Source organism: Anabrus simplex, chromosome 1 (assembly GCF_040414725.1).
Source record: "Anabrus simplex isolate iqAnaSimp1 chromosome 1, ASM4041472v1, whole genome shotgun sequence".
In the NCBI taxonomy this organism is placed as follows: domain Eukaryota; kingdom Metazoa; phylum Arthropoda; class Insecta; order Orthoptera; family Tettigoniidae; genus Anabrus; species Anabrus simplex.
Window position 1 is genome coordinate 527,597,910 of NC_090265.1, and position 12,146 is coordinate 527,610,055.

At 40.2% G+C, this 12,146-nt stretch overlaps 1 protein-coding gene across 1 annotated transcript in view; it reads left to right on the forward strand.

Moving 5' to 3' along the window:
• The window catches only part of LOC136869059 (uncharacterized), a 255,307-nt gene that overhangs the window by 89,666 nt on the left and 153,495 nt on the right, over positions 1–12,146 (forward strand). The window contains exon 6 of the mRNA XM_067144821.2: positions 1,486–1,623. Coding sequence (XP_067000922.2) covers positions 1,486–1,623 — 138 coding nt within the window. The remainder of the gene's footprint in view (positions 1–1,485; positions 1,624–12,146) is intronic.

Below are 12,146 nucleotides of genomic sequence, written 5' to 3' on the forward strand. Positions count from 1 at the left end.
TGGGGATGAAGTGTGATTATATTTTACACCATATTTTTATGACTGGATGCCCTTCCTGATGCAAACCTCAGTTGAGAAGATAATGAATATGAAATGAATGATGGTGAATGAAACTGGGGATTGGCTGTGGTTTCTGAATAGGAACTGTCCCAGCATTTGCTTGGGAGTGCAAAAGGGAAACCACAAAAAGAATTCTCAGGACAGCTGACGGTGGGGTTCGAACTCACTCACCTGCCGGGTGCAGAGGTTGGCTCTATAGACGTAGCATGTTAATACGCGCTGCTACTCCGCTAGGCGATGCTAATACTGAATGATAATATAATATTGTTGATCCAAGAACTGGTATTATCAAAATCATTTATATTTGGGGAAAAAATAGTTTATCTAAGTAAGGATTGACAATTCTGCATGAGATTCATCATTACTACTTTGTCTCGCACTTTCTTGTAATTCAGTATCGCCACTTAGACATTCTCCATCTTCATTATCAAAATATAGCTCTCCAGAATCGCTATTTATGAGGAAACATTCAATTTCTTCAACAAGAGATGAATGTATACTTCAAGATGTTCCACTCCAACGAAGCTGAAATAACACCAGATTGCTTTCAAAACACGCAAAATGGAATGGTATATCTTCAGTACAGAACTTCTTTGAGCATTTCCGTGGAATCTCAAAACATGACACGATATCGCATTCATTTGTGAGATCGGTGAAGTACACACTGCACCAAAACGTATACATACGGTTTGGTGGACGTGGCACGGTGTTCAGTAATGTATATATATGGGTTTGGCAGTGAATGGGTTAAAGGAAGCAGAAAGTAAAAACCATTTTCAAAATTAATAAAAGTTTTTAGTTTTTTTTTGCTATTTGTTTTACGTCACACCGACACAGATATGTCTTATGGCGACAATGGGACAGGAAAGGCCTAGGAATCGGAAGGAAGCGGCCATGGCCTTAGTTAAGGTACAGCCCCAGCATTTGCCTGGTGAGAAAATGGGAAACCACAGAAAACCATCTTCAGGGCTGCCGACAGTGGGGCTCGAATCCACTATCTCCCGAATACTGGATACTGGCCGCACTTAAGCGACTGCAGCTATCGAGCTCGGTATTAATAAAAGTAAGGCCACAGCTGCTACCTTGCCAGTCCTAGCCCTTTCCCATCCTTGCATCACTGAAACCATGCATCTGTTAGTGGTTAGTGTAATGTTAAATCATTAAATTAAAAAAAAAAAAGGTTGAATTCTTAAATAATTTTAATACAATAATTTCCTTGAGACATTTTACTCTGTGAAATATTGTTGTAATCATCAACAAACCCGTCATACTATAAAAATGCATTGAACTCTTATTTATTCAGGTATTCAATGGGCTTATATGTGTAAATAATTTAGTTTTAAAAGAATGATTCCTTTGTAACATTCCTTTTGTGTTTTGTTAAGGGAGATGAGTTTTAAAAATGTTGTTTCCATATCTGTGCAGAAGGACCAGTCTACACGACGTTTGGCAGGAACGGTGGGAAATACTACCACAACGGAACAGGATACTTCTATAGGCAGAAGGACAGAAGAGATTTCAAAATATTTGTGGCTTGTGTTGTTAGAAAATGTATTGCTAGAGGTAAGATTATCTAATATATTACTTGCAGAATCTAGTGAAGAACATTTTGTGATCACATCCCATCTCTTTGCTTTGAAATTATTGAATTCTTATTGGTTTTGAGTTTTCTAACACTTCTTTTAATTTCATTGTGTCCATATACTATAAAAATACTTAATGTAAAGGATATCCAAAAACTAACAATAGAAGCACAATTGTAAAATTTATTCATAAAAATAATACTGTAAAACCTCGATGCATCGGTTTTTTAAGGGCAGGGGGAAAATGACGATGGATGCAGGAAAACGATAAATGCTGGTGACATAAAATAGGGGAAATGCAAAATAATAAAATATGTGTAATGTATTTGGGCATTTTTCATGGAAATATAATAATAATAATAATAATAATAATAATAATAATAATAATAATAATAATAATAATGATGATGATGATGATGGCATGTTGTCTCCGAAGCCGGGTGCAGATCTTTCGAGTTGTTGCGTGATAAGCAATTTACGCGCTTATGAAAATGTTGCTCTACCTAAGATAAATCCTAGTGCGTAAGTTGGCGCACACATACGCACACAGCCCCTGAACTGTCGGAATTGACCGACTAAAGTTAAAATCCCCGACCCGATCGTGACCTCTTGAACTGAAGGGCAACATGTGCTTACCATTTAGTCATGGAGCTGGAGATGCTCATACTATATATACATAACGGTATCAAGCTTTTTGCAATCATGATATATGCGATGAAAATAAAAACCAAGACTTTTATGCCGTTTTGTTTCACTTTTTCTTACATCTCGTAGTAATTGGAAAACCTTGAAGGTCATGTCTCTTATTCCAAATTTATGATATCCTACATGGATATTATGGCGATAACCTGTATTTTAGTAAAGATTCTGTAGACCCTTCGCGAACGATGGGTTAGAGATTCCACATGGCACGGCTCGGATGATGTCACAGATTTTAGAAATTCAACATGGGGTGCCTCGGACGATGTCACAGCGGGCCAAGCGAGCCTGCCAAATTAGGAATTAGTTTCAAAACCAGACTAGTGAAAAGATTATTGGTCTGACGTGGTTAGGTCTGGCTTGTAACCTGACAACTGGGCAGGGGGCAACAATGTGGTCAACAGGCCTCTAGCATCCCACACACATCGCCAGGTACGACACTATTAATAACCCTGTGACTAATTAAAACTTACCTGGCGCACGCCGTGACTATTTTCAATTTTGCGATTTTCTCATTTTCAACGAAGCTGGGAAGCCCTAGCTAGCCACTTGCAACACAAAATGGTGGCAAATTTGAGTTTTACAGTGCCTCTGTTTTAATTCTTGTAAATAAGAATACTTCTAGGGGCCGGTTAGTGGGTCGAGGAGAAGCGTTGGCGCTGGGAGGCTTGAGTGAGGTTGCGCGTGAATAACCTGCACACAGCACTCCAGTATACGAGATCCTTGCTCAAGACTAGCAACTCGTAATCGCTCATACATTTTCGCGTAACAGGTTGCCGCTATTATATGCTAGAGTATTCAGCTGTCTCTTTAAATTAAAAAGCCTTTTGCGTATATTATTCTTGCGTATGATTGATCCATGCGGGAAAATTGTGGTCGAAGACAAATACTTTTTTGACGATTGATGCAATAAAACGATAGTTTGAGGAACGATAGATGCGGGGAAATTTAACATTGGTTTATATGGAACATTTTTGGGACCGAATAAATTGAACGATTGTTAGGGGAAAAATTCAGTTCCGGGAATGATGCATCGAGATTCTACTGTATTTCCTTGTCTTCAGTCGCCACTGAATGTTGACTCCTTAATTAATTACAGTCTCGGATTTTTTGTGGTCTAGATATCAGTGTTATGTGTAATGCATTTTGATTTTCCTATTTTTTTCATCATTAAGTATCACCATCCATTCTGTCTCCTGTTGGATCAAGGCCTCTGTTGGCCTTTTCCTCATTTTGCAATCTTGGTCAGCTGAAAATAGATACAGTGGAAGTCCGCTATAGCGAGTACTGCATATAACGAGAACTCCGTTATAGTGACGACTTTTTTAAGTCCCTTCAAAATTTCTATATTAAACTGTGTATCGTCCTTCGGTTACGGTGAGAACCCTATCACTGACGCATCTGTTATTACGAGCGATTGAGCGGGCGCGATTTTTTCCGTTACCGATATTTATGCACCCCAGCGATGATATTGCATTTGATCGATTACCTTCGGCATCGTTTCCTCGCTATGTGCACTAGCGATTTCTCTCGTCGACATTTGAAGGTGATTAGATCTTGGCTTTTCAGGCGTTTGCTCTATTAACCAGCATTTCGTCTTAGGTCTGACACTAGACTCGTCAGAGTGGGATGTGTCAGACCCTACCCACTGATGCTGGGGTGTATGCAGGTGAACTTATCAGAAGCCTCTTATGTGGCACAGTCTGATACCTGCATACGGGAGATAAAACTCCACAATGGAATTAATGCCCGCCTAGCAATTCCAAATGGTAATTCTAAATTCCCATGGAGGGAATTAGATATTTTTCCACCAATAGAGCATATCAAAAATTAGATCTTGGCTTTTCAGGCGTTTGCTCTATTAACCAGCATTTCGTCTTAGGTCTGACACTAGACTCGTCAGAGTAGGATGTGTCAGACCCTACCCACTGATGCTGGGGTGTATGCAGGTGAACTTATCAGAAGCCTCTTATGTGGCACAGTCTGATACCTGCATACGGGAGATAAAACTCCACAATGGAATTAATGCCCGCCTAGCAATTCCAAATGGTAATTCTAAATTCCCATGGAGGGAATTAGATATTTTTCCACCAATAGAGCATATCAAAAATTAGATCTTGGCTTTTCAGGCGTTTGCTCTATTAACCAGCATTTCGTCTTAGGTCTGACACTAGACTCGTCAGAGTGGGATGTGTCAGACCCTACCCACTGATGCTGGGGTGTATGCAGGTGAACTTATCAGAAGCCTCTTATGTGGCACAGTCTGATACCTGCATACGGGAGATAAAACTCCACAATGGAATTAATGCCCGCCTAGCAATTCCAAATGGTAATTCTAAATTCCCATGGAGGGAATTAGATATTTTTCCACCAATAGAGCATATCAAAAATTAGATCTTGGCTTTTCAGGCGTTTGCTCTATTAACCAGCATTTCGTCTTAGGTCTGACACTAGACTCGTCAGAGTGGGATGTGTCAGACCCTACCCACTGATGCTGGGGTGTATGCAGGTGAACTTATCAGAAGCCTCTTATGTGGCACAGTCTGATACCTGCATACGGGAGATAAAACTCCACAATGGAATTAATGCCCGCCTAGCAATTCCAAATGGTAATTCTAAATTCCCATGGAGGGAATTAGATATTTTTCCACCAATAGAGCATATCAAAAATTAGATCTTGGCTTTTCAGGCGTTTGCTCTATTAACCAGCATTTCGTCTTAGGTCTGACACTAGACTCGTCAGAGTGGGATGTGTCAGACCCTACCCACTGATGCTGGGGTGTATGCAGGTGAACTTATCAGAAGCCTCTTATGTGGCACAGTCTGATACCTGCATACGGGAGATAAAACTCCACAATGGAATTAATGCCCGCCTAGCAATTCCAAATGGTAATTCTAAATTCCCATGGAGGGAATTAGATATTTTTCCACCAATAGAGCATATCAAAAATTAGATCTTGGCTTTTCAGGCGTTTGCTCTATTAACCAGCATTTCGTCTTAGGTCTGACACTAGACTCGTCAGAGTGGGATGTGTCAGACCCTACCCACTGATGCTGGGGTGTATGCAGGTGAACTTATCAGAAGCCTCTTATGTGGCACAGTCTGATACCTGCATACGGGAGATAAAACTCCACAATGGAATTAATGCCCGCCTAGCAATTCCAAATGGTAATTCTAAATTCCCATGGAGGGAATTAGATATTTTTCCACCAATAGAGCATATCAAAAATTAGATCTTGGCTTTTCAGGCGTTTGCTCTATTAACCAGCATTTCGTCTTAGGTCTGACACTAGACTCGTCAGAGTGGGATGTGTCAGACCCTACCCACTGATGCTGGGGTGTATGCAGGTGAACTTATCAGAAGCCTCTTATGTGGCACAGTCTGATAACCCTGAAAAGCCAAGATCTAATTTTTGATATGCTCTATTGGTGGAAAAATATCTAATTCCCTCCATGGGAATTTAGAATTACCATTTGGAATTGCTAGGCGGGCATTAATTCCATTGTGGAGTTTTATCTCCCGTATGCAGGTATCAGACTGTGCCACATAAGAGGCTTCTGATAAGTTCACCTGCATACACCCCAGCATCAGTGGGTAGGGTCTGACACATCCCACTCTGACGAGTCTAGTGTCAGACCTAAGACGAAATGCTGGTTAATAGAGCAAACGCCTGAAAAGCCAAGATCTAATTTTTGATATGCTCTATTGGTGGAAAAATATCTAATTCCCTCCATGGGAATTTAGAATTACCATTGGAATTGCTAGGCGGGCATTAATTCCATTGTGGAGTTTTATCTCCCGTATGCAGGTATCAGACTGTGCCACATAAGAGGCTTCTGATAAGTTCACCTGCATACACCCCAGCATCAGTGGGTAGGGTCTGACACATCCCACTCTGACGAGTCTAGTGTCAGACCTAAGACGAAATGCTGGTTAATAGAGCAAACGCCTGAAAAGCCAAGATCTAATTTTTGATATGCTCTATTGGTGGAAAAATATCTAATTCCCTCCATGGGAATTTAGAATTACCATTTGGAATTGCTAGGCGGGCATTAATTCCATTGTGGAGTTTTATCTCCCGTATGCAGGTATCAGACTGTGCCACATAAGAGGCTTCTGATAAGTTCACCTGCATACACCCCAGCATCAGTGGGTAGGGTCTGACACATCCCACTCTGACGAGTCTAGTGTCAGACCTAAGACGAAATGCTGGTTAATAGAGCAAACGCCTGAAAAGCCAAGATCTAATTTTTGATATGCTCTATTGGTGGAAAAATATCTAATTCCCTCCATGGGAATTTAGAATTACCATTTGGAATTGCTAGGCGGGCATTAATTCCATTGTGGAGTTTTATCTCCCGTATGCAGGTATCAGACTGTGCCACATAAGAGGCTTCTGATAAGTTCACCTGCATACACCCCAGCATCAGTGGGTAGGGTCTGACACATCCCACTCTGACGAGTCTAGTGTCAGACCTAAGACGAAATGCTGGTTAATAGAGCAAACGCCTGAAAAGCCAAGATCTAATTTTTGATATGCTCTATTGGTGGAAAAATATCTAATTCCCTCCATGGGAATTTAGAATTACCATTTGGAATTGCTAGGCGGGCATTAATTCCATTGTGGAGTTTTATCTCCCGTATGCAGGTATCAGACTGTGCCACATAAGAGGCTTCTGATAAGTTCACCTGCATACACCCCAGCATCAGTGGGTAGGGTCTGACACATCCCACTCTGACGAGTCTAGTGTCAGACCTAAGACGAAATGCTGGTTAATAGAGCAAACGCCTGAAAAGCCAAGATCTAATTTTTGATATGCTCTATTGGTGGAAAAATATCTAATTCCCTCCATGGGAATTTAGAATTACCATTTGGAATTGCTAGGCGGGCATTAATTCCATTGTGGAGTTTTATCTCCCGTATGCAGGTATCAGACTGTGCCACATAAGAGGCTTCTGATAAGTTCACCTGCATACACCCCAGCATCAGTGGGTAGGGTCTGACACATCCCACTCTGACGAGTCTAGTGTCAGACCTAAGACGAAATGCTGGTTAATAGAGCAAACGCCTGAAAAGCCAAGATCTAATTTTTGATATGCTCTATTGGTGGAAAAATATCTAATTCCCTCCATGGGAATTTAGAATTACCATTTGGAATTGCTAGGCGGGCATTAATTCCATTGTGGAGTTTTATCTCCCGTATGCAGGTATCAGACTGTGCCACATAAGAGGCTTCTGATAAGTTCACCTGCATACACCCCAGCATCAGTGGGTAGGGTCTGACACATCCCACTCTGACGAGTCTAGTGTCAGACCTAAGACGAAATGCTGGTTAATAGAGCAAACGCCTGAAAAGCCAAGATCTAATTTTTGATATGCTCTATTGGTGGAAAAATATCTAATTCCCTCCATGGGAATTTAGAATTACCATTTGGAATTGCTAGGCGGGCATTAATTCCATTGTGGAGTTTTATCTCCCGTATGCAGGTATCAGACTGTGCCACATAAGAGGCTTCTGATAAGTTCACCTGCATACACCCCAGCATCAGTGGGTAGGGTCTGACACATCCCACTCTGACGAGTCTAGTGTCAGACCTAAGACGAAATGCTGGTTAATAGAGCAAACGCCTGAAAAGCCAAGATCTAATTTTTGATATGCTCTATTGGTGGAAAAATATCTAATTCCCTCCATGGGAATTTAGAATTACCATTTGAAGGTGATGTCGAAGTCGATTAGTAATACCTGTCGACAACTGTTCCGTAAAGAAAATTCGAAATGAAAAAGAACATATTTTCGTAATAAATGCGTAAATAACGTGTCCGATAACGGTTGTTAACTCGTTAAAAATTAAGGCTGACTAAACGACCGCTTAATTTTGAGTATATATACTGCAATTAAGTAAGAATGGGATACACCTCGAGATATGGTAGAGTGCTTAATTGATTTCAGAGGTTAGTTTATATTTTGTCACGTCTGGTTAAATTACGGAAAGGCTATTATGAAAATTTATAGCGAGAAAATTATCATATCTCTACTGGCGCTTGAAGTGAGTTTTCGTCATACGTATGGTACGGTTTTAGGATAAGTGACGCTATTTGAATAAGAAAACTGAAACGTTTGCAACAAAATGTGATTGATCATCTTTGGTACGGTATAGTTTTCTCACTCTGCATTTGCGAGCTCTCTCGTTGACATTCAAAGGCGTTGTTGGAGTTTATTAGTAATACCTGTCGACTGCTGTTCTCTAAAGAAAATTCGAAATAAAAGAGGATAACACATTTTCATAATAAATGCATAAATAACTTGGCCGATAGCAGTTGTTAACTCGTTAAAAATAAAGACTGAAGTAAACGATATCTTAATTTTAATGTTATATACGGAAATTGCGCCTCTGCTGGTGGGACCTAGTGTTTACAGAGCACTATGTCTTCTGGTATGGGCTAGAGCAATTTTGTTACTTCATTGATCTGTCTCAGCTTTATCCTTTAGCGTGACGACAATGGGCTAAAAAAGTGCGTACTGTACAAAAAAATGCATTCAGTGGTCCGCAACAAGGACGCTTTACAGAAGTCGAAGATGAAATTGTGAGGTATGTGCACGAAGAACGCAAGGGCGGAATGGCCACACCGTGGTGCAGTAAACTTGTTCATTGACGTTCAACGTCCGCGATTATGCCTATACATCGCTAGCCGCTGAATTTGGCCGAACCTGGCAAGCGAGACGTGCGTGTAGCGGTAGCCGGTTATATCTGATGCTGCGTAAAAGTAACAGTTTTATAGACAGCAAGAATAATTTCCTGATGGATCGTTGTATTGTAGAGACGCATGGAATAGGTATTGCCGGAAAATTTTCAACGGGTTCTCTTCGGTAGTATGATGCCAATGTTAAGTTAATGGCCCTTAAACCTGCGGAAATAAAGAATAATTGTGCAGTCGAAAAAAGAAGAAAAAAGAAATACGGCATGATGAAAGTCTGTTCGGCGTCTAAAAATAGTCTAATACTGCGTAGGCCTACTGTACAACAAGGCATTCATATGATTTTACAAATATCCTTTTGAGCCTGATTTAAATTTTTTGAAGGAAAAAGTGGGGTTCATCTTGGATTTGGAGAAATACTATACTATATTTTTTTCAGAATGAAATTAAACATACACTTTCACGTAGTATCGGATTACGAAAAATAACAAACAAGTAAGCCGTAGTGTGGATATCATCTGCGGCAACGCAAGTTTTGAACAAACTGATTGCCGTTTCATACCGATTTTAATGTGCATGGGGAGTTTTCCGACTTTTATACAAAAATCTGATATAATGACAATACGTTATAGCGAATACATTTTTCGCTGTTATGAATTCTCGCTATAACGGACTTCTACTGTACTTCCAGAAACTACTCTGATTTCATTGCCCATCTTACATGGAGTCTATCTCTAGTTCATTTAATGTTGCGAGAGACCAGTAGTAGTAGTAGTAGTAGTAGTAGTAGTATAAATAATAATAATAATAATAATAATAATAATAATAATAATAATAATAATAATAATAATAATAATTAGCCAGATAAACACTCGCAGATTACCTGATGTAAAGAGAAAAATGGTCACCGGCCTTGACGACAGAAGAGGATATATCCCAATGGCAGAGAGAGCGGAAGAACCGATTCAAAACCACTTCGCGTCTGACTTTTAGTAATTGGCAAAGTGGTCAGCGTCTGTTCACCAGAGGTGTGGCTGTAAACATGCTCCAGGAACTAACAATCGCTGGTTCTACACCACTAGTGAACCCTAGAAGATTGATTGCAAGCAGTCATGACTCTATAATAAAGACAACATTACCCCAGGTGGACGATCCACCCATGCTAAAGTGGCAACCAAGCATTCGGATTCTGGAGAGCTTGGACTTTTACGAGAGAGCAAGTCGGAGTGCTCTGGGAACTTCTACAGAAATCACATGCTTACATTGGCACTTTCAGCGATCAGACTCTGATTCAAACAATAAAACTATATAATCTCACAGCAGAATTTACGAAGCAGAAAATCCAAATTCTGGTCCTGCAAGAAACACGTTGCACAGATTCAGAAACGAGAGACTATAATAGTTACAGAGTGTCCAAAAGTGGGACAAACAAGAAAATTGGCAAAGGAGCAGCACTATTTGGCATGGTCTTCATTGTAGACGAAAGTGTTTTAGAATCCGTAAAAGAGGTGAAACCCATCAACAATATACTTATGATTTTAAGAATCAAACACACCAACAAAAGCTACACCTTTATTAATGTTCATGCACCAACAAATTATGACAATGAAAAAGACCCTGAAAAAAATAGAAAGATTCAGGGATGAACTTGAAACAGAGATGGCATAATCCCAAAAGATGATGTGAAAATCCCACTCAGCGATTTCCATGCACAAATTGATAGGTAACACAAATACCAGAAGACAGTGGGAGATTATCCGGCACACAGGATCACCAGTGAGGATAGCACACATCTCATTGGGTTGTGCCAACAAGACAACATGAAAATTATGTCAACTTCACTCCAGAAATATCCCAAAAAACAAAAGACATGGCGTTCACCCATCCACCATTTAGGAGAATTTCAGATTGATCATATGGCAATATCTTACGATTACCAAAAGGGAATTCACGATGTGCAAGTGTGCAGGGGTGCTAACATCGATTCGGATAATTATTTAACCAAGATTGTCCAATAACGGACCAACTATACTGGTATTGTAAAATTACTCATTGGGAACAAATATTTCACGTTCCCTGTGGGAATCAATATCATCTGTTGGCCAGGCAGCATCAATTTTTGAAAATGAGACAATGTGTCTCATAGTGCATTGGCACTGCCGGTGGCTCCAAGTAGCCTATGCAGTGGCCTTAAGGGTATGCACTAGACATGCGTCTTGGTGGGTGTGGTATTTACCAACTAACGAGCCTGACTTAGCACACTGGGGCGAAATGCTGGCAACCAGGAATGAGTTAGGTGGAAAATTTATAATGTCCAATAAAGGACCAACTATATTGGTATTATAAATTCACTCATTCAGAACAAATATTTCAGGTTCCCTATGGGAATCAGTATTTTTATCATCTGATGGCCAGGAAGGCATCAATTTTTGAAAATGAGACAAAGTGTCTCATAGTGCATTGGCACTGCTGGTGGCTCCAAGTAGCCTACGCAGTGGCCTCCACGGTATGCACTAGCCATGCGTCTTTGTGGGTGTGCTATTTACCAAATGATGAGCCCGACTTAGCACACTGGGGCGAAACACTGGCAACCAGGAATGAGTTAGGTGGAAAAATTTATAATGTCCAATAACGGACCAACTATATTGGTATTATAAATTTACTCATTTGGAGCAAATATTTCAGGTTCCCTATGGGAATCAATATCTTTATCAAACTGAAAAGCTCCTGGATGATTGGAAGATTGCTCTAATCAATCCACTACATAAAAAAGCTGACCAATCAGATGTAAATAATTATAGAGAGATCTCTCTTGTATCTGTCACCTGCAAAATTTTATCAGCTTGTCTCTTGCAAAGAACACAAAAGCAATTAGAACCCAAAACAACTGAAAATTTTTAAGCTCAAAACCATACTTAAAATGCGAGCTCACAGGCATAAACCCCTCGTCAGCACATTTGATTTCAAAAAAAGCTTACGATTTGATCGACAGGCTCTCACTGTTCCAAATTGTAGAAGAGAGGGGACTAGATCCCAAAACTCGAGAACCTATAAAACAAACGCTGACTGGCACGAAATCTAAAGTGAAATTTATGGCAGAAATCT